The 22,134-nt window shown below is 44.4% G+C and overlaps 1 protein-coding gene across 10 annotated transcripts in view; it reads right to left on the bottom strand.

Annotated features, from left to right (window-relative positions):
- Adcy10 (adenylate cyclase 10) overlaps positions 1 to 22,134 on the bottom strand; it is an 86,345-nt gene that overhangs the window by 40,368 nt on the left and 23,843 nt on the right. For 6 of the 10 annotated variants that reach the window (XM_063272564.1, XM_008769677.4, XM_008769678.4 and 3 more), the window contains 8 exon segments: positions 18,781 to 18,986; positions 16,551 to 16,647; positions 13,995 to 14,083; positions 9,293 to 9,484; positions 8,237 to 8,355; positions 7,844 to 7,920; positions 5,235 to 5,424; positions 2,096 to 2,151 (listed from right to left, as the gene is read on the bottom strand). In XM_063272564.1, coding sequence (XP_063128634.1) covers positions 2,096 to 2,151; positions 5,235 to 5,424; positions 7,844 to 7,920; positions 8,237 to 8,355; positions 9,293 to 9,484; positions 13,995 to 14,083; positions 16,551 to 16,647; positions 18,781 to 18,986 — 1,026 coding nt within the window. 10 annotated transcript variants of the gene reach the window in all.

Here is a 22,134-nt window from a genome sequence, read left to right as displayed (position 1 = left end):
ATTCTTCTTGCTTGGCCTCCTTAGGGCTGGGCTTACAGGATTTGCCCCAGGCTATTCCTCTTCTACTATAAAATGTCTATTACAAAGACTTGTGTAAGAATGCTTACGGCAACACTGTCTGTAGGGGCCTGGAGATAACCCAAATCTTAGATACCAGGAAAAATGACTGGTGCGTTCGTAAACCGGCACGCAGAAGAGTAACATTCAAGGGTGATTTATAGACAGACCACAGCACGGATCCACGTCAGAACACACGAGTGAATGAAAGAAGGTGTACAGAGGTGTTGTCCTGTGTGTTCATTTTTGTGCTTCTGGGCCCCCATACGACAGGGAAGAGGTAGGTACAGGGAAACGAAATTCAGCTGCTCACTATTCTCCATCAATCAAGGAGCCTCCAGACAGAAAGGAGGGCGAAGTACATTCTAGAAGGGAAATCACTCCATTTCTCCTACCCTTCTTTTCTCCCTGCCAGCTGACCCTACAACTATCTTATCCTGTTGTGCTGAAGCCCCTTGGACAGTGACCAGGGTAGGGGCAGGGTGGCAGGAGACACCACCCTCCACTTTTGAACCATGCTTTCTTCTCAGGGATTTGTGAACTTTTCCTGGACTATCCTAAGCTCTTCCCCTTCAGTCCCTTCCCTGCTGTCTAAAGCCTCGTCCTCAGTAGCTGGTATCTTATTTTTTGTTGTTATTGTTGTTTTCTTTCCAAAGGGGTGGGGAAGAGAGTCCAAGATTCCGTCCTAGTGGAGGGAAGGATGCTGTTTGGGGACAGGGAGAAGCAGGGAGAGCGGAGAGGTGTCCTCAGTGCAGGAGGTGGTTGGACCATAAATGCCTGCCAGTGTTCCTAGGGAAGACTCAGGTGATAAAACAAACAAAAAGGAGGCAGAGGGGCCAGACGCAGAAGGAAGGGCCAGATCTTAGGGAGTCAGAGTAAAGGAGGGAGCCAGGCGCTAGCAGTGTTTCCTCTGCGTGGGGAGCGCAGACACAGTGTCTCCCTCTTCTGCCCCGTTCAGCTCTGGTGCTTTCTTCTTCCCTTTTCCCACAGCATAAGCCACGACCCTGGCCATGTCCTCATGTCTCCGCATCTCTTGAACGTTCTGTCCCTCTACTCCCTCCTGCACAGACACTATTACAGTATTTGTACAGCACAGCTCCCTGAGCATAAATGATGCTCTTTCCGTGTGTGTCTAAGCGAGAAGTAAGTTACCCAGGGTGGCCTAAACTCCTGGGTTCCAGAGATCCTCCCACCTCTGCCTCCTGGATAGCTGGAAAGTCATCGTGCTGGGTTTAAGCTGTTTGTTTGTTTAAGTTTGTTTGCTTGCTTTTTAAGACCAGGTCTCTCTATGTAGTCCCTAGAATTCTTATGTAGACCAGGCTGACCACAAACTCACAGACATCTACCTGCCTCTGCCTCTTGAGTGCTGGAACTAAATCTGCATGCCACCATGTCCAGCTTTATGTGGGTTTTAAAGTAAGCATAAATAACGAAGAATGTTAGAAGCCCTGGGACTGGGGAAAAGGAGGAAGCAGGAAGGTATGCGTGAGGATTTCTAATGCAGGCTTTTTTTCCTCTCTCTTGTGCATGCATATATATGTGCACACGTGGTGTATACGTGTATAGAAGTAGGTGTACATGTGCTCAAGGGTATGGAGACCAGAGGTTAACAGTAGGTGTCTCTGACCTTATCTCTGAGACAGGATCTCTAGCCACTGGCTAGACTCCCCAGCTAGCGGGAATCCATCTGTTTCCACCCCACCAGTGCTAGAGTTACAGAAGGATGCAGCCAAGCCAGCTTTGTATGTGGGCCCTGGAGATTTGAACTCAGGTCCTCAAGCTTCCATGGCAGACATTTTAGCCATTGTGCTATTTCTCTGACCTTTGACTTTCATTTTGTCAGAATTCATTGGGATGCATGCTTTCCATTGCTGCCCTTTTCTCCGTGTCTTGCTAGAGTCCGATAAAGTTCTAGGAAGCGAGAGCTTGCGCAATAGGCACAAGGCCCTGAATTAGTCTCTGGTTGCTCCCCACCCCTTTGAAAAAGAAAGCCAAAACCAAAAACAGAGAAAGGTTCAAATCGAGGCTCACTACCTACCCAGCAAAGGGTAGCCCTCATATCTGTTGCAGATGAGATAGGCCATACCAAACATGCTGAAGAGAGAGAGAGAGAGAAAAGACGTTAGATTCAAAGCAGAAACACTGAGAGCAAAAGTGACTTCTTAAGCCTTAAAAAAAATCTCTAACGAGCCTCTATTCCCTGGTTGCAGACACCAAGAGGGGAAAAGATCTGGTCTCCTTGTAACAGAGTCCAAGCAACTTCTGTGCTAGCTATTACTGTAGTGGCTGGCATACTATTTAGCAAATGACTATCGTGCTTGCGTTGGGAGACAAGAACCCTTTGGAGGTGGGGTGTGTGTGTGGGTTGGGGGGTGGACCCCAACAATCTCAGATGTGCTGCAGAGTCTGCTGGAAAGATTATATGAACTGCTGAATATCTTCAAAGTGCTTGTTATGTGTTTTGTATAGTTCTAAGTGATTCACTGCTTGTCTTTTTTTTTAAAAAAACCAGTACCTTTATTCTGACAAAAACGTTATTAAGCAGAATGACCCCTGCGTTAGAGCTGTAACCAAGTGGGAGGACGTTTACCTAACATACTTGATGCCTTAGGTTCAGTCCCCCAGTACTACCAAAAAGAACCCACAAAACTCAACCAACCAACTTAAACAAACAAACAATCAAACAAACAGAAACCAGGGAGAAAAAAAGTATCACCTAATGTCCATTTTACAAACGAGTGAACTGATTGCAGAAACGTGCCCAACAACCCGTAGCTAGCTAGGGGTGGCAGTGTCTAAATACAAGCCAGGGGTGCATGTGCCTTTCAGAGTGAATTTCACTCGGATCATTCTCTTCTGTGTTCTGCCTCGCTACTTTGTGTTCTGCCTCGAGACTTTGTCATACTCTCTGGTGGCACCTATCAGATCTCCTGTGCTACATACAGCTAATCTAATACAAAAGCTTCAAGGCAGAAACCAAGCCCTGTTCAGAGCTGCATATGTGTCTCTATGCTTTTTTCTCCGTCTGGAGGGGTGGCCCAGAAAACACAAGAAGACTTCAGGCTTTGGAGCCTGTGAGATGACTGCATGGAGTGACCCATTTCATTACCCTGCCTGGACCTGCACCCCTTGTCATCTAGCTTGGCACTGACTTCCTGCTGTGACTTTAATGAATGCTCTGGCCCACCAGAAGTCGGCCGACAGGAGAGAGAGGCTTGAGAAATGTTGTGCGTGATCCAGCTGGGCCTCGCTCGTTCTTCACATATTACTGTGTCAAGATGCCTGGTGGAAGACGAGGAGGCATGCAGAACCAAACTGATCTCTGGAAGCCCAGTTGACCCTGCTGTCTCAGCCAGTGCCACCTTGGATCAGCCAATGACCTGCTGAAGCCCAGGCACATGAATAAGTGGTGTGAGATCAGTCCAGCTGATCACTATCAATAATGTCCCGTAATTTTCTGGGGAAAAAAGCCCCAAAAACATAAAAACCCAAGACAAAGCCTGTTAATTGTGCTGGGGTGTAACTAAAGGCCGAGCATAAACAAGGTGAGCGGTTTGATCCGGTACTACCAAAAAAAAAATGTTTGCTGATGTCTGTTGTCTTGTGCCTCTGAGGTTTGCCTGTGAGGTTACCTGTGTTACGATGGCAGTTTGAATCTTGGCTCCCTGGCTTTACTAGAGAGACCCTGGGTGAGTCACTTAATAGCATTTCAGTTTACAAAATGGAGACATAATCCTGCAGTCGATCATAATAAAAATAGTATATATTGAGATAGAATGTGCATTTAACAAGTGCTCACCAAAACATTATTGCTACCCTTTCGCTTCCTCAGTCACTACTTAACGATGAGCTGTTGTGTGCTAAGCAGGGTGTGGAGCCCCAGGAACTCGAAGAGAAGAGAAAGAAGTGTCTGAATCAACTGTAGCCGTTGGCGACTGACTCTTTCAAGACCTAGGGTCTAGTTTGCTCCTGGAGTAACAGTTGTCTGTGTCCGGGTGGTTCATTCATGCACCACTCATTGACTCATCATTGTTGGAGACCTACTGTGTGCCTGACACTGGGGATAAAAGAGTGAAAACAAGATAATCGGTTCTCAGTCTCCCTGTGCTCACAGGGCGGTGCTAGGGAAGTGTAGCCAGTCGGTCACTGTGACATAAACTGGTGTATACTCTGTAGGTACAGCATACGCTTAGCATGAACGAGGCCCTGGGATCCATCTCTAGAACCAGTCACTGAAGAGTCTGAGAGAAGACAGTCTACTGGGAGTCTGTGCTGTAGTTACCCAACGGTGGAAAGGGATCCCAGGTCTAGTTGGGGATGGGAATGCCACCCTCACCCTCACCCTCACAGAGAAGAAGACTCCTGAGCTATATTTTAAAGATGAGTTGGGCAGAGTAGTGAGATAGCAGCCATCATACAAGCCCAGTGAGGGTGTGCACAAAGGGATGAACTGGGAAAAAAATCTGAATTTGAATGTTAGCAAGAACTGATTAGAAGCTACTGGTCTTTCTTCCTTTCTTTTCTTCCTCTCTCTCTCTCTCTCTCTCTCTCTCTCTCTCTCTCTCTCTCTCTCTCCCTCTCTCTCCCTCTCTCTGTTTTTCAAAACAGAGTTTCTCTGTGTAGCTCTGGCTGGCCTGGAACTCTCTCTGTAGACCAGGCTGACTTAGAAATCTGCCTGCCCCTGCCTCCTGGGTGCTGGGATTAAAGGCATGTGCCCCTGCCACCTGGCTGAACAACTTTAAGCCCAAAGAGATATCTATACATCTAAGCTGGGCTTCAGCAAAGACCCTGGAACAATATCTTATCCTCTTAATTTTCTTCATGTTGGGCTTACAGTTAACATAATCAGTCAGTACTAAGATGGTGACCAGATCTGTCTGTCTGTCTGTACTGAAATCAGGGGACTCACTGATCTGAAGAAGTGCCCTTAGCCTCTCAAGCCTATGTGAAGAATGAACTTTCATCTTGCTATAATATCAGTAGAATGGAGAAAGATGGAGGATGTTTAAAGTCTGGACCCAGGAGGACCCAGGGAGAGCCAGGTCTGGGAAGATATAGATTTCAGCTTCATGAAATGGTTTTGAATCTCAAATAGAGAACCAATTGTTTGCTATCAAAACCACCCCCTTTACTAAATAAAATAAAATAAATATATAACAGTTAATACCCACACTCACACTTTCTCATTGAGGCCCAGACACTGATACACTGGTCCGGGATCCGCAACTCCTTTCATGACTTTCTTTGGAAGCTCTTTAAAAAAGTAGGCTGGCAGGTTGCTGCCATCGTATGTGACAGAGTCGCAGGTCACGATGCCTGGGTAATACATCATCATCCTGGCAGCAATATTGACCTTTTGGCCAATGACTGCAATAGGCGAGAAAGTCCAAGAAGAGAAAAAACAAACAGAAGCAAAACAAAACAACACACGAAAGCTGTTAAACTCCGTGTAGCTTAGGGAGACTCCCCCAAATGACCTTTTCCCTTTATTTCTTCTGCCTGTCATGAATGACACATGACAGGGCCTATTTCAAACGATCGTCAATGGTTAACTCTGCCAGTAGCAAAGTTTCTGTCTTAGTGCGTGTTTATTTTTCTTTTATTTGGGGGGAAGGGATGTTTTGTTTTTTTGAGACAGGGTTTCTCTGTGTAACAACCCAGACTGTCCTGGAACTCACTCTGTAGACCAGGCTGGTCTCCAACTCACAGAGATCCACCTGCCTCTGGAGTGCTGGGATTAAAGATACCACCATATATCTAGCTATGCTTTTCTTTTGTTTTGAGACATGGTATCACTCTATTGCTGGGCCTCCTAATGGTCCATTTCTGCTAGGTAGGTCATAGTTCTAAAGGTCCCACAGCCTCCCAAAACAGCAGGAGACCAAGTGTCCAAGCCCATGAGCCTAGGGGGACATTTAACGTGCAAACCATAATGTCTCCTTCAGGCTATTTCCAGGGGATTTTGTAATGGGGACAAAAAAATCAAACACATCAGTTCCTGTCATAACATAACTTTCTCTTTGAGTCATTTCTCCCCCTCGATTTTTTCTCAAATGTCAGGAACGCTGAGCTCTGCAGGAGATCGTTCCAGTATAGGGATCTAGAAGTAACCATTTCCCAAGAGACCAATGTACACGGCATGATTTGGTCGGTTCTGCCTGCCCTCGTGTGTTTCTTGCCCCCTTCCTTTTGCTCCCCCTCTGTATATTCCTGTATCTCCCATCAACACCCTGAGGAGGGGTAAGGTGTCAGTTCCCCTGTTCTTTTTGCTGTGGTTACCTTGAATAAAGCCTTGTCTTACTTCACCACCTCTCACCTCTTTTACAATTAAATCATCTCAGTGAGTAATCAGACCTGGTTCTTGGGGATTCTGGGGCCAACAGGCCAAGGATTCTGAAAATATCCAATGAGTTCATACTTGAAAAAAATATTTTTGAGAGGCAGTGGCTGGCAGATCTCTTGAGTTTGAAGCCACCCTGGCCTACAGAGAGAGTTCCAGGACAGCCAGGGCACAGAGAAACCCTGTCTCTAAGACAACAATGAAAGTAAGTAAAAAATTCACTTTATGTATTTTATTATTTCTATGTTTGAGTGCTTTGTTTGCATGTATGTATGGCACCATCAGAGGTCAGAAGAGGTCACTCAGATCAACTGAGAGTGGAGTTACATATGGTTGCGATCCACCATGTGGGTGCTGGAAAAATAACTTCCTATTTCCTATACTCGTCCATGGTACCAGAAACACTGCAGGCATGACACTGTCACACACACACACTGCAGGCATGGCACTGTCACACACACACACACACACTGCAGGCATGACACTGTCACACACACACACACACACACACTGCAGGCATGACACTGTCACATACACACACTGCAGGCATGACACTGTCACATACACACACTGCAGGCATGACACTGTCACACACACACACACTGCAGGCATGGCACTGTCACACACACTGCAGGCATGACACTGTCACACACACACATACACACACACACACTGCAGGCATGGCACTGTCACACACACACACACACTGCAGGCATGACACTGTCACACACACACTGCAGGCATGACACTGTCACACACACACACACTGCAGGCATGACACTGTCACACACACTGCAGGCATGACATTGTCACACACACACACTGCAGGCATGACACTGTCACACACACACACATACACACACACACTGCAGGCATGACACTGTCACACACACACGGCAGGCATGACACTGTCACACACACACACATACACACACACACTGCAGGCATGACACTGTCATACACACACACTGCAGGCATGGCACTGTCACACACACACACACTGCAGGCATGGCACTGTCACACACACACACTGCAGGCATGACACTGTCACACATACACACTGCAGGCATGACACTGTCACACACACACACACACACTGTAGGCATGACACTGTCACACACACACTGCAGGCATGACACTGTCACATACACACACACACACACTGCAGGCATGACACTGTCATACACACACACTGTAGGCATGACACTGTCACACACACACTGCAGGCATGACACTGTCACACACACACACACACACACACACACACACACACACTGAGGCATGACACTGTCAATGACCAAAGCAATGTGGCTTTACTCCACCAGGAAAGAGTATAAACTCTCCAAGGACTAAGCCCCTGTCTCCATAGCTCACCTCTTTTTAAAAACCCCTCCCACAAAGCTCCATTTGTTGGAAGTCCAGTGAAACTAGGTCAGCTCTACACACCTGTGTACTCGTGTCTCACAGTGTGTCCAACGATCCCACAGAAGACAATCCCACTGGCGACGCCGATGGAGACAGTACTGACGCCATGCATGGAAAGAGATTAACAATGAGTATTTACAAAAACAACAACAACAAAAAAGATGAGGCGCATAGAAAATGTGGAAGGCTGGGGAAGTAAGATAGGCAGGAGAGGAGCAGCTGTTTCAAATGAACACCTCTTTCGCGCTCAGTCCAGGACAGTTACATATACCTGAGCGATATAAAGGAAAGACTTCGTGAGCACAAACCAAGGTATTCACTCTTTCTCTCCATCCCAGCTTCCTGTACCCCCATCCTCTCCGTTCCTTTAAGACAGCCCGGGAACTACTGGATAAGATCAGGGTTGACACTCACCGGATTTTGTGGACCTGAGAGCAGAAGTCGAATATATCCACGGCACTTTCCAAAGCGTGAGTGATCTCGTCAGGGGCCTTTTCCCCAGGGAAACCGAAGACACAGAGGAAGGAGCAGCCCTGTAAGTGAGAGTCAGCAAATGCACTTTCAGTCTGCACCAGCCAGAAGGCCTAACCAAGGGATGCCACAGCAAGTGTTCCTTTCAGAATCAGGTTTCATGCTGGTGTCCTGCTGCATCTGCCTGATGATTGGTAAACTGGGTAACTTCCGTACGGCAGCTCTGTCTTCGCTAAGTGCTTCTCTTCCCTGCAGAGATAGCTCCTGTACACTGCTTGTGTGTGTGCTTGTGTCTGCTCTTTTCTGTAGACCAGGCCTTGGGCTCTGAGGTGAGACATTTAAGTCTAAGAGGCACAACAGAGTGGAAGTTATGACACCAGGTTGGGAACAGAACCTGTCAAGATGGCTCACCTTTAGATCCAGTAGGATGATGAAGCAGAGGCCAGTGGGTCTCTGTGAGTTCCAGAAAAGCCTGGCCTACATAAAAAGTTCCAGGACAGCAAGACTCTCCTTTTAAACAGTCGTAGTGTGTGTGCATGAGTCAGAGAGGGAGGGAGGGGGGGGAGAAAAGAAGCAACTACTGAAAATTGTCCTCTGACCTCTACATGCACCCCTTGGCACACATTTGCCCATACACTTATGCACATATAAAATAAGATATGATTTTTAAAAAGTGGAATCATAGCCAGGCATCGTGTCACACACCTTTAACCCCAGCACTTGGGAGGCAGAGCCCTGATTCAAGGCCAGTCTGGCCTATAGAGGGAGTTCCAAAACAGACAGAGTTGCATGGTGAGATAAAGAGTAACCCCAAGGCTCTAATTAGTGAATGTAGGTAAAATGTTGAGAGGACCACCTGTCATGTTGGCTATGTATATGCTGTTACAAAGACTCTACATTGAATATCACATCGTCTGTTCCCTCACCTCACCGGCATCCTTGGACTTGCGTGCTAACCTTGTACTACTGGAGGTTTCCCGTTCTGTAGTTCGTACTTACCTTATCAAACATGAAGACCTTATTGATCTGGCCTCGGAAGACCTTCAAGACGGAAGTGATGTGCACACAGGCAGCTTGGATGGCTGATCCTATGACTTCTGCTTTGTCTTGCTCTTTAAACATCAAGTTCACAAACACGATCGTCACAGGACGAAGCTCAGATAAATAGCCCCGAAGCTGCTTGTCATCAATCTGCAATCAGAGGGCAGCTTTCTGCAGTGTGCAGCCCAGGCAGGAAAACCTTTCAGCACCACTCCAGCCCATACCCAAAGTCTGTACTAGGAAGAAAGCCTTCAGCAGCAACTGAAGCTATCACAGCGTGAGGTACAAGCCACAGGACAGGGCCAGCCCACGGGAAAATGAGAAGATGGTTAGAACCCATTATTCAAATCTCTTCCATTGAAACGACCAACCAAGCAAACACACACACACACACACACACACACACACACACACACACACACACACACCACACACACACACACACACACACACACACACACACACACACACACACCACTACATATTCGCTAATTTGGCTAGCAACTGCTACATTACCTAACAACCAAATCCCTCGTGCCGACATGGACTCACATTAAGAACTACTACTGTCTTCGATTTCTTATTTTTAAAGTAGGATAGAAAAATAATCTTTTATATAGTTTCACCTTGTACTTTCATAGCCTGCAGCCTTCTGGGATATTTTTAGATTCTACCCCACTATTTTCAGACAGAAGTTCAAAACCTAGCATTAGTGCTCTTGTTTTACAAATTTAATAGCAGACACATGGAGAAGTAACACAATTTCCCCAAGGTTATGCAAACAGAAAGTAGCAAGTTAAAACCCAACTCTGGATCCCAACATTCCCTGTAATGCATGCATCTTTTGGGGTAGTGTATTTTGTTTTATTGTTTGATTTAGATTCCCTCTTTTTCTACACCCCCATCCTGTGAGAAGCATATGGAGAAGAAAGAATTTCCGAATTATCCCTGCCAGTCATCCATCTCAAATTTCATTAAATGGAGTGCTTTGCAAATCAGTGGGGGATAGTCATGCTCCTTTTTGTCCAAATAATACAAAAGTATCAGATTCTCCACTGATAATGTGAAATGTGTCTTACAGAAGAAGCAGGAATTGGCACAGGGATTAAGTCGCCACACTTTCTAACTGTCCAGCCTAGCCCAGGATCAGGTTCGTTTAAATGTATTCTTTTCATAAAAGACGGTGTGATTTATGTCTAATGATTGTAATGATGTTTTTCAAATACATTTACAAATAATCTTTAACAAAAATTATCCCATTAAACGACATGTTCTCAGTTTGGTTGAGAAAACAGAACCACAGCATCTCTGAGGATGCCCTTTACATGCTAGGACATGCCTTGATGAAATCTTCCAAGATTTGCCTTCCAGCTTTTTCAGTTCCCCACCCCAGACATACTTCTTTAACAGTATTCATTATTTCTACCCACAATTCCTCACCAACTCATGAGTTTATCTTATACCTGCTTCTTGTAGGCAACGATCTGGGCAGTAGCTACTGGGGTCTAACTATTGAGGTAGGGAAGGTTGTAGGATCGACTTTCTCTTGGACAATTACAGGCCCTAGTAGTAGACACTAGTGAGCTACATTTAGGGGCAGTCTCGTATGCTTGTACTTGAGGGTTACTGCCCTTTTAAATGACTATTAAAAGCAGCATCATAATCCAGCAACTCAAAAGGATCACAAGTCTAATGCCTTCCGAGACTGAAGATTGAGTTCAAAGACACCTGGGCAACTTAGTGACAGCCTGCCTCAAAAACAAAACTAAAAAGAGTAACTGTAGATTTTTGTTCATTAGACTGGGGATTGAGCATAGATCCTTGAGCACACTAAGCAAATGTTCTACCATTCAACACACCCTTCCTTCCTTCCTTCCTTCCTTCCTTCCTTCCTTCCTTCCTTCCTATCATTCATTCTTTCTTTCTTTTCTTGAGGAAGGCCCTCTGTAAATTCTCAGGCTATCCTTTCAGGACTATAGGTGTTTATCACCAGGCCCAGAATAAATGTTGGGTTTTGTTGTTGTTGCTGCTGCTGTTTATTTGTTTCATTGGTTGGTTATTGGTTTGAAGATTTGTAGCTCAGGCTGGCTGAGATTGCTAATATTCTAAGATGACTTCTGATCCTCCTGCCTCCACTTCCAAGTGCTAGGATTATAGGTGTGTACCACCATGACCCAAGGTTTTTATTTTGTTGTTGGGGTTTTTTGTTTGTTTGTTTGTTTGTTTGTTTTTTTGAGATGTCTCAGTCTTTTGTTTGTTTGTTTTTTTGAGATGGTCTCGGTCTGTAGCCCAGGCTTGCCTGGAACTCACTGTAATCCTTGGCTTTCCAATTTCAGGATTATAAGCACAAGCAACTTACATTGTTATGTTTTCAACAGCTCTAATTTGGTTATATAAGGCAATGCAAGACAGGCAAGCATAGGGAATAGCTTAGCAATCCAGGATTCTACTTAGTTTGGGTTCTATATAAACTACTAACAATGCTCAGGGCAGCCAGAGACCCTTACCTGAATAACACACACACACACACACACACACACACACACACACACACACACACACACACACACACAACTCTAAACAATATGGCTAGCAACCAAGAAGCCATGTGCATTGAACTACATTAATGCAATAGTTTTTTTTTAAAAAAATGAGAATGACTGACATAGGTTCATGTTTGAATAATTCCCAATTGGTGGAACTATTTGGGAAGGATTAGGAGGTATGGCCTTGTTGGAGGAGCTGTGCCACCTGGCAGGGGGTGGGCTTTGGGGATTCAAAAGTCCATGGCATTCCCAGTGTGTTTTCTGCCTCATTGTAGTTCTCGAGATGTGAGTTCTTAGCTGCTGCTCCAGCCACTTACTGCCTGCCACCTCTTCTCTGCCATCATAGACTCTGACTCTCTGAGACTGTAAGCCTCAAACAAACTCTTTCTCTTCTATAAGTTGCTTTGGTCATAGAGTTTTATCACAGCAATAGAATAGTAACTAAGACTTAACTCTACACCAAACAATGGGTTAAGCTTTTTCTCCCCTTATAAACTATCAACTGTGCCCTTCAAGTGAACCCTTAGGGAGCATCCACTATTTACCATCTTATGCCTATGCACTATTGGGCATGCGCGTGATTAAAGTCAGAGGCCCTATGAGCAGATATTTGTGCAGTAACGGTGACGTAACCCAATTTGGCAATCAAATTAGAGAACCACCTATATCACCCCTTAGCAATCAAACTCCTCTTTCTTTTGAACCCCATAAAAGGGAGCCCCAAACAATAGCCAGAGCCCTTGGGTACTCTTTCACTCATGTGGCCTGCTATTTGTAATGAAGCATATTCTGATCTGTGCTTTCGCTTTACTCTGATGAAAGTTTCTGAGCTACGTTGCAAATCTGTGTGTACTTATGTCCATGGTTTGAGTAAGATTCCAAGAACCTGGAGACACTGGGCCAGACACTGGCCACTGGCACCACAAGTTTTTTTCTTGGTACCACAGTGTGCTTATGAATAATGACTTTGTTAACTGTGACCCTCCTTCTCCTCCTCCATATTGACCCCCTCCTCTTCTTCTCCTTCCTCCCTCCTCCTTTTCCTTCCCTTTCCCCTTCCCTTTGTCTATCCTGTCTCCTGTCCTATCCCTGTGTCCCTGTCTCTGTATCTCTGTGTCCCTTCTTCCCTTCCCTCCCCTCCCCCTCCCCTTCCCTTCCCTTCCCTTTCCTTCTCACTATGATTTAGCAAAGCTAGAGATAGGACCCAGAGCCTTAAATAGGCAAGGCAAACTCTACCATTGAGTCACACACTTTCCTTAATATTTTTCTTTTTCTATCTCGTTTTGTTTTTGTTTTTGTTTTTTCAAGACAGGGTTTCTCTGTGGAGCCCTGGCTGATCTGGAATTTGCTCTGTAGATCAGGTTGGTCTTGAACTCAAAGATCTACCTGCCTCTGCCTTCCAAGTTCTGGGATTAAAGATGTGAGCTATCATCACACAGCTTACCCCCCCCCAATTTTTTAATATTCTGATTTGCATAAAAATTTTAAGTCACTTATACACGGAGAATGTGAAATGAAATTCCCAGAAAAGAAAAGCCATGTTTAAAGATTCTTCAAGGATGATTAACTGAGTGACTAGAACTTCATGCTTGTAGAGAGTTTTGGACTGCTACAGACCCAGATCTTGTGCTATCTGTAGACCTCTTCTTAAAAGTTATCCATGGCCTATATGCTGAGTCCTTCCTAACATCTTTTCATTTATGAAGTGAATCCCTCAGAATGTGTTAATTTAACAGATCCTATAGCTCCTAGAAACCCCCAAACTAAGAACATCAGACAACATGAGACCTGACACAGATTTACCCACCTTGCCATCTTCCCCTCTATCTGACATTCCCACCAATAGACTTGAAAATATCTTGACTTATAACAGACTGTCTTTTGTTCTATGCCCATGAAAGATTCTCCATGTTGGAACATGGTATTCAGGGCAACCTGAGTCTGTATTCTAGGGTCACTGTCACTTCTCCTTAAAGTAATGTGAGCCAACATAAAGTATTTTTTTATTTAGAAACATTTTACTAGCTTCTGTGTTCCGTTTATTATTTTGTCTCTCTTGCTATTGAAGAGATTCCTGCCACCTCAAAATAGAACACATTGGATTATGAAAATACCTGCTTCAAAATGATTTCCATCACATACTTTTGTAGAGACAACTCGAGTTCAGGATCAGACTCCAGCATGCAGGCAAGCCTTAGGAAGTCTAAGAGGGCAGAGGGAGAGGGCAGGCTCAGCAGTGCTAGAGACAGAAGTCTTCTTGTTCCCATTCCCTGGGTTGGGGTGCAGTATTCCTTACAGTTTCCTGGGGAGACCCCGGGACACCAATGGACAAAAGGGCCAAGGGAAATGCACAGAAGACTTCTTATGGGTTGTCGGCTTCTCTACATTTGGTTGCATGTGGCTTGGTACCAGGATTAATTTAAAATGCTTTGAAACCTGGAAGGTTGTTACTTGTGGATTTTATCTTGAATTTTGCACTGTAGACTTCATAGTGCTGCACTCATATGGAAACTTGGTGTGAATTGAATGCTTTGGGAAGAATTGAATGGAGAAGACGAGGAAGTCAAGGATATCACTCTGACATTCCCAAAAGTTAAGGAAAGGGAAGGAAACTGGCAAAGGGGTCTGAGGATGGTGGTTTGGGGGAACAGAAGCAAAACTAATATTAAATATTGTGAGAGCCCTAGGAAAATTGAGAGCATGGCATCCATGGGATGATGACTCATCCAAATCAAGTGTGGTGCTTGTGCCTGTGGCCCTAGCACTAGAGGAGCTGAGGTGGAAAGACTGCTTCAGCCTGAGCCACAAAGTTCAAGGTCAACCTGGGCAACAGGACAAGAACCCGTCTCAAAAACAAAACAAAGCAAAACTAAACAAGAAGCCTAACAAAAGCCATACTGGGGTAGTGGCATACCACTTCCCAATCTCTGGGCAGCAATGCTAAGAACCTAGGCATCTTTTTGCCCTGGCCACCAGTTCCCACCTGCCATCTTCCAAACACCCGTGAGACAGGACACAGAGTGTCTCTGACTCCTACTTGTCCTCAACCTTCCTGTGAGTTTCTATACATCTATTTATGTTGTACCTATCTGTTCTTCATCCCCTCGTTCACACATGCACTGGTCAATGCATATGTACTGCATGTGCCTTGGATCCAATATGTGTGTGGGTAATTGAAGGTGGAGGCTAGAGCACAGGCAGTTCAAGGTCATCCTTTGACACAGAGAAGGTCTGAGGACAACTGGGCTAATCGAGACGGCCTCGGAAAACAAAATAATAAGGAAACCCAACAATATTTCAACACTGGGCATGTAGCTCACTGGTCAAACACTTGCTTATACACAAAGCCTTAGGTTTACTCCTTTACACATTTGGGAGGAGGAATTAATCTAAGGGCAATCACCTAGGCAAATCTGGGATTGAGAGTATAGCTCAGGGATAAGGTGATTGCCTGGCAGAACACAAGGCCCTGAGTTTAAACAAAGCACTGTAAACTAACTAACTAAACTAGAACTTCCAAACAACAATAAAAGCCAAAGCCAGCCACCTAGGGTCAACCGCCCAGGATGAAGCCTAGGAACAGATCACCAGAATTTAGTTACTGGAGTAGCTAGTGGGTTTGACACATTCCCAGATGGGGGAAGAAGGTAGAATAAGACAGGTTTAGCACAAGAAGCTGAGGCAGAAGGATCTCTTTGGGAATAGTTTGAGAATAGCCTAGCATATTTTATTTCTTAAAAATTAAAGTTGAAGCTGGGCCTCTAATTCCAGTGTCTGAGAGGCAAAGGCAGGAGGGCCAAGAGTTTAAGGCCAGCTTACGGTACAAATGAGACCCTGTATCATCCCAAAATAAATTTAAAAATTTAAAATAAATAAAAAGAAAGAAAGACTGAAAGAGTGGGTAAATGCACTTCCCAAGGCATATGTGACTTAGTTAAGGTTTCCATTGCCATGAAAAGACACCATAACCAAGCAACTCTGTTAAAGGAAAACATTTAATTAGTGCTGGCTTTCAGGTTCAGAGGTTCAATCCATTAATATCTAGGCAGGAGAATGGCAACCTCCAGGCAGGCATGGTACTAGAGGAGCTGAAAGTTTTACATCTTGTTCTGAAGGAAGGCACACAGGAGAAGACTGGCTCCCACGTGGCTAGGAAGAGGGCCTCAAAGCCCAACCCCACAGTGACACACTTCCTCCAACAAGGTCACACCTACTCCAATAAGGCCACACCTCCTAATACACTCCCTGGGCTAAGCATATTCAAACCACCACATTTCATTCCCTGGGCCAAGCATATTCAAACCACTACAACATGCAATACATATTTATTGGTAAATAAGGAGATACAAGAACAGACATGACACAAATAGATATATACACACCTATGAGACATTAGAGAGTAACTAGGAATCAAGGATGCTTTCTTTGCATTTTGTCTTGTTAGTGTTTGGAAGAAGGTAGATGAGAATCAGTGGCAAGGAGAAGAGGATAGCTAGAGACTCAACATTGTTCTGAAGAATGGCAAATCTGTCTCCTTCATGTCAAGGTTAAGAGCTGGAGCTGTGTAAAGGAATGTACCCACATGTCACAGAGGCGCTGACATCGGCATATGTCCCTGCTGATTGCTACAGAGGCAGAGGGTCTGTCTGTACATGGAGGCAGCTACTTACTTTTGTGGTCACCAGAAGGATAATAATCCATGAAGGCCATACACTTGGCAAAAAACTCGTCGAAGTTAAAAGTTGGGGGTGGTTTTAAGAAGCTAACCTAGGCAAAACAAACAGTAAACTTTGTTATTCTGAAGGTTGCATGACCTTAGGAATATCCTTCCACAGCAGGACAGTGTGCTTTTGAATGTCTAGCGCAGAACACACAGCGACTGGCACATCTCAGGGTTTTGTTTTTGTTTGATTCAGGGTCTCACTCTCCAGTCAGAATGTACAAGTTCAAGGCTGGCCCTTCAGTTTCTAGCCATCCTTATGTCTTGGCTTCTCAGGTGCTAGATTTATGGTACGAGCCACCAAGCCCTACTCAGTTATTATTACTATTATTAGTACTGTTGGTAGCAGTGGTGGTTTTTGTCAGTACAAGGGATATTGTTTTGCTTTGTTTTGTTGTGTTGTGTTTGAGACAGGATCTCACTATGTAGTTCTGGATGACCTAGAGTTCAGTGTGTAGATCAGGCTGGCCTAGAACTCACAAAGATCCACTTATCTCTGCTTGCTGAGTGCTGAGGTTAAAGGTGAATACTATCTTTCCAGGTCCAGTAAGGCCACATCACAGGTCCACAGATGACTGAACACAGAGCCTTGTGCTCCCCCACAAGCTATAGCTAGTTGTTTGTTTGTTGTTGTTTCAGACAGGGTCTTGCTCAAGCTAGCCTCAAATGTGTTAAGGTTAGGCTCCCGAGTGCTAAGACTATAGGCATATGTCACCAACATGCTATCATCATGGGTTTGTAAACTGTAATTTTGAACTAGGCAGGCTGCAGTTGCCAGTAGTGTGGGCCTATGATCCCAGCTATGTGAGATGCTGGGGCAGGAAGATAGCAAATCTAAGGGTTCCCTCCACTGTGAAGGAAGTTCAAGGACACCCTGGGCTACTTGGTGTGGTTTTGCCTCAAAGTTGAAATCAAAACAAAATGCTAGGGCTATAGCTCAGTGAGACAGGCTGTTGGCCCAGCATGTGTGTGCTTCTGTCCTTCATACTGTCCAAAAAACAAATTCTGTTGAAAGTATAAAGGTGAGGGTATAGCTCAGACTGGACGTATCCTTAGCTCCTAAGTCCTAGGTTCAACTTTTAGCTCAGAAAGAAAAGAGAAAAAAATTTATTTTTTCCCCAATTACTTTTTAAGTCCTTAAAGGTTGATATGTATGCACAGAGGGCCATTTGTTTATGTTTTTCTACCCTGAAGGTCTTTGTTCTTTATCTCTTTTTGAACATTTCAAGTCAAATAAAACTTGAGAAAACCATATTTCCTTCTTCCTTCTTTCTGTTCTTTCTTTCTGTCCTTCCTTCCTTCCATCCTTTCTTTCTTTCTTTCTTTCTTTCTTTCTTTCTTTCTTTCTTTCTTTCTTTCTTTCTTTCTTTCTTACTGCGGAGTTGCATACAGTGTTGGAGGCCATTATCCATTCAAGTATGGGCATTACACACACACACACACACACACACACACACACACACACACACACACACACACACAGAGAGAGAGGGGGGGGCACTTAGAGAGAGGATACTACACACTCAGAATATGGGTGCAGGCTTCCTAGGAGGGATTCTCTCTCCATTTCTTTCTTACAAATGTAAAAACCAAAGAGTGTTAATGCCTAAAATGTTCTCAGGAAGATCATCAACTCTGTAATACGATACATTGAGTCTGGCACATCCTCTGGTATTCTTGCCTCTAAAAATGCAGAAATTTAGTCCAACAATGAGGAAGCAACAGGCAAAAACAGATGGGGGCATGTCTGGCAAATTGCTGACACTCCACTGGTGAGTGTCAGGAGGTTGTTGGTAGAGAAAATAACTGCTACCATTCACACCGAAATCCCAGGTAGTTGGGAGGTGGAGGCAGGAGGATCAGTAAGTAATTTAAGGCCACCTTTTAACTATATAATGAGTTCATGGTTAATTTGTCCTACATGAGACCCCTGTCTCAATAAAAAAAACAAAACAAAACAAAACAAAAAACAAATAAATGAGGCTCAGACATTACAACTCCCAGCTGTCCCTAGGTCACCCCGTAGCTCCATTTACCCTCAGTGAGGGGTTGGGAGGAGCATTTTTTTCCTTGGGTTCAGCGGCCCTGGCTCCTCCCACAGAACTTGCCCTTAAGCTAACCCTGACTCTGTGGACTCAGCCTGCTGCCACACACTGGCAGCAGACACAGTGCACTCTCACCTTAACTGCTCTCTGATCCGGAATCCTCTCGATTTCAATCATGCTCCGATCACAGAGCTGCCAGCAGTTTGGTGACAGAATAACATCATTCATCTGAGCCATGTTCTGAGCAAGGCGTACATCATCCACCGCTTGGCCAATCACCAGGAAGTAGTTCCGTGTTTCATCCCCAAAGACCAACATGGTGATGTGGCCAGCAGCCAGTCCTGAAGGAAGCAAGCAAGCAGTGGGTTTGCACAACAAGTTCTGGGTTACTTCCCAGAAGCACTGGATCTTGGGAAAAAATCAGATGTGACTACACAACCTCTAAGCAAAATCTCACTTTTAAAATTTTACATAAAAATCAGAGAATGCCTTTTCTAGATTCAGCTGGTCCAAATGCCCCTTCTTTTAAAGCTGGAGAGCACAATTCCTAATTTTCACCTTTTGGTGACACGTTTTTTTTTCGATGGGGGATATTTTGAGACAGGGTTTTTCTGCACAGCCCTGGCTGTCCTGGAACTCACTTTGTAGACCAGGATGGCCCAGAACTAACAGAGATCCAACTGCCTTCTGAGTTCTGGGATTAAAGGTGTGGGCTTCTATGCATGGCTTCCTCTAATTTGTTTTCAAATTGAGAAATGAAGTTTTGGTAACTGAATAATAGCACAGAGATGCTGTAAGATATGACATGTGTATGAAAATTTTATATCTATCTATCTATCTATATCTATATATATACACATACATACACACTGTATATGACAGAATACTCTTAAACTACTGTAATTACTGTAATCAAAGTTTGTTTTCCATTTTTGTTTTTTGTGCTGATTGTGTGTGTGACTGTCCCTTGGCTGGGCTCCAAACTACCACCAATTTTCCAATCTTACTCTCCCCCAACCCCCTATCCAACCCTCTCCCCCACTCCCTCCCCCTCCCCACCACTGCCCCCCTGCCAACTCATTTGTAGATGCTGACTTCCCTGGTATTATATATATTTGTTCCCATCTGAAGCACAGTACTATTTAGACTTACTATAGGGAAAGAGGAAATATGCCAAAGCAAACCTGCCAGCCCCTCACAATGCGCATGAGGGTTTGGGTTCCTATTAGCCTTTTTTTTTTCTTTTTTGAGTCAGGGTTTTGCATAGCCCAGGCTAGCTTCTGATTCAGTAAGTAGCAGAGCCTGAACTTGAGCTTCAGATTCTCCTGCTTTTACCTCCCACCCGCTGGGATTACAGATATGCACCACCATTCCCCGTCTGGGTTATTTTCACTCTAAGAAGTATACTACATTAGTTTCTCTGAATGAAGTTGGAAAAAAGTGTTGTGGGGTAGTCACCAGAGAAGGCTGGACATGGGTTTACGCCAACAGAAAGTCTTTATTAGCTGGCCAGCAACTACACTGGGTGTTCAGAAGCCCAGCGTAGCTCTGAGTCTTTCTCAGGATTAGCTTCTAAGCACAAAAAAACGTGTTGACGTATTTTGGTTAACCACAACCATTAGCCAGAAGCAGAATGACAGGAGCTAAGAAACAAGGTTAGTACATTTAGAGACTTTCCCAGAACTATGTGGACTTCAATGGGTCAGGCCTTTGTTTTAGTTTTGGCAGGTGATGCTGTCTACGTGCCAGGTTTTACAGCCAGAATGGTGCTTACATCATGGAGTCAGTTGTGCTAAGGCTTCAGGGCCTACTTAAGTGCCCTATAATAAAAACAAAAGCAAAAACAAAAATACGCAAGCTAGCAAACAAAAACCACATTCAGTGTTGTACTGGCTGGTCTTTTAAAGAATATATTTATTGGGAAAATTTGAAAACTGGCATAAAAATCATCTAAGACAACAGTTAAATAAAGAGAAATAATCAATTAGATAACCTATGTTGATCCCATTAGTTCTGATATTTGTGACTTTTTTAAAAAAAATTATCATTAGTATGACTGGGAGTATGTGTGTGAGTGTATATGTGTGTGTGTGTCTGAGAGAGAGAGAAAGAGAGAGAAAGAGAGACAGAGAGACAAGAGACAGAGAGAGACAGGGAGACAGAGAGACAGAGACAGGGAGACAGACAGAGACAAGGAGACAGAGAGACAAAGAGATAGAGAGACAGAGAGACAGAGGGCAACTTTGTAGAATTTGTTCTCTTCTTCCACTTTTTTAAAAAAACATTTTATTTATTTATTATATATTATGATTACACTGTCGCTATCTTCAGACACACCAGAAGAGGGCATCAGACTCATTTCAGATGGTTGTGAGCCACCATGTGGTTGCTGGGATTTGAACTCAGGACCTTGGGAAGAGCAGTCGGTACTCTTAACCACTGAGCCATCTCTCCAGCCCTCTTCTTCCACTTTTATGTGGAGTCTTTTTACTGACTCAGCTACCTTGCTGGCCTCCGTGTTTGAGATTTCTACATTCATACATTTCGGTCTCCAACGGGGCCACCCACAGCTCTGGCTGTTACTCATCATCCACATTTCTCAGAATCGTGGTTCTCATGGGTGCCATGTTCCCTAAATCCTGGTGTCATGATGAGAGGGGAATGACAGAATGCATGTAAAGTTTGTGCAAGTCGGAGCTGCATGTGGCTGGTACACATCACAGGATCTCCTGATACACATCTCCTGATCACAGGAGAACGGCGTGCAGTACGGAGCCCAGTGTGGCTGTTACCGTGTCAGGAGGATGTCCTCAACAAGCCCAGTTATTGACACTGAGCTGTGCTGCAGCTACAACTTGTTAAACTGTATATCATTCCTCTAACAAAAAGATTATTTTATTTGAAGAGGGTTTTGCCTACAATTATGTATGTAAGCTATGTGCACACCTGGTGCTGTTAGTGCTCAAAAGGAGGAGTTGGATTCTCTGGAAATGAAGTTTAGATGGTTGTGAGGTGCCACGTGAGTGGTGGAAACTGAACCTGGGTCCTCTGGAAGGGCCACCAATGCTCTTAACCGATGAGCTATCTCTCCAGCCTCTGTATAGTGTTCTTCTGAAGTAACAGATAATCAGTCTTATGGCATTGCTGAATCTGTGTAATGATAAGCTACTCTCTATTGTACATAATGATTTACAACCTCTACAAGCAACAAGATATAACAGTGATAGCAATTCCTTTATTCAGTTCCTGTTATGTGCCAGGTACCAGACAAAGCTTATGTAGGTGAGCTATTGGTAAACGCTAAACAGAGATGGGGATTATCTCCTTCTCCCCCTTGTTATTATTGACACAATATCTCATATAGTCCAGGATGGTCTTGAACTTGTTAAATAGTCAAGGGTAACTTTGAACTTCTTCTCCTCCTGCTTCTACCGCCCAAATGTTAGGATCAAAGGCATGTTCCATCACCCCTGGTTTATAATGCACCAG

The sequence above is a fragment of the Rattus norvegicus genome, chromosome 13, assembly GCF_036323735.1.
Source record: "Rattus norvegicus strain BN/NHsdMcwi chromosome 13, GRCr8, whole genome shotgun sequence".
Lineage (NCBI taxonomy): Eukaryota > Metazoa > Chordata > Mammalia > Rodentia > Muridae > Rattus > Rattus norvegicus.
This window is presented reverse-complemented; position numbering and strand designations above follow the sequence as displayed.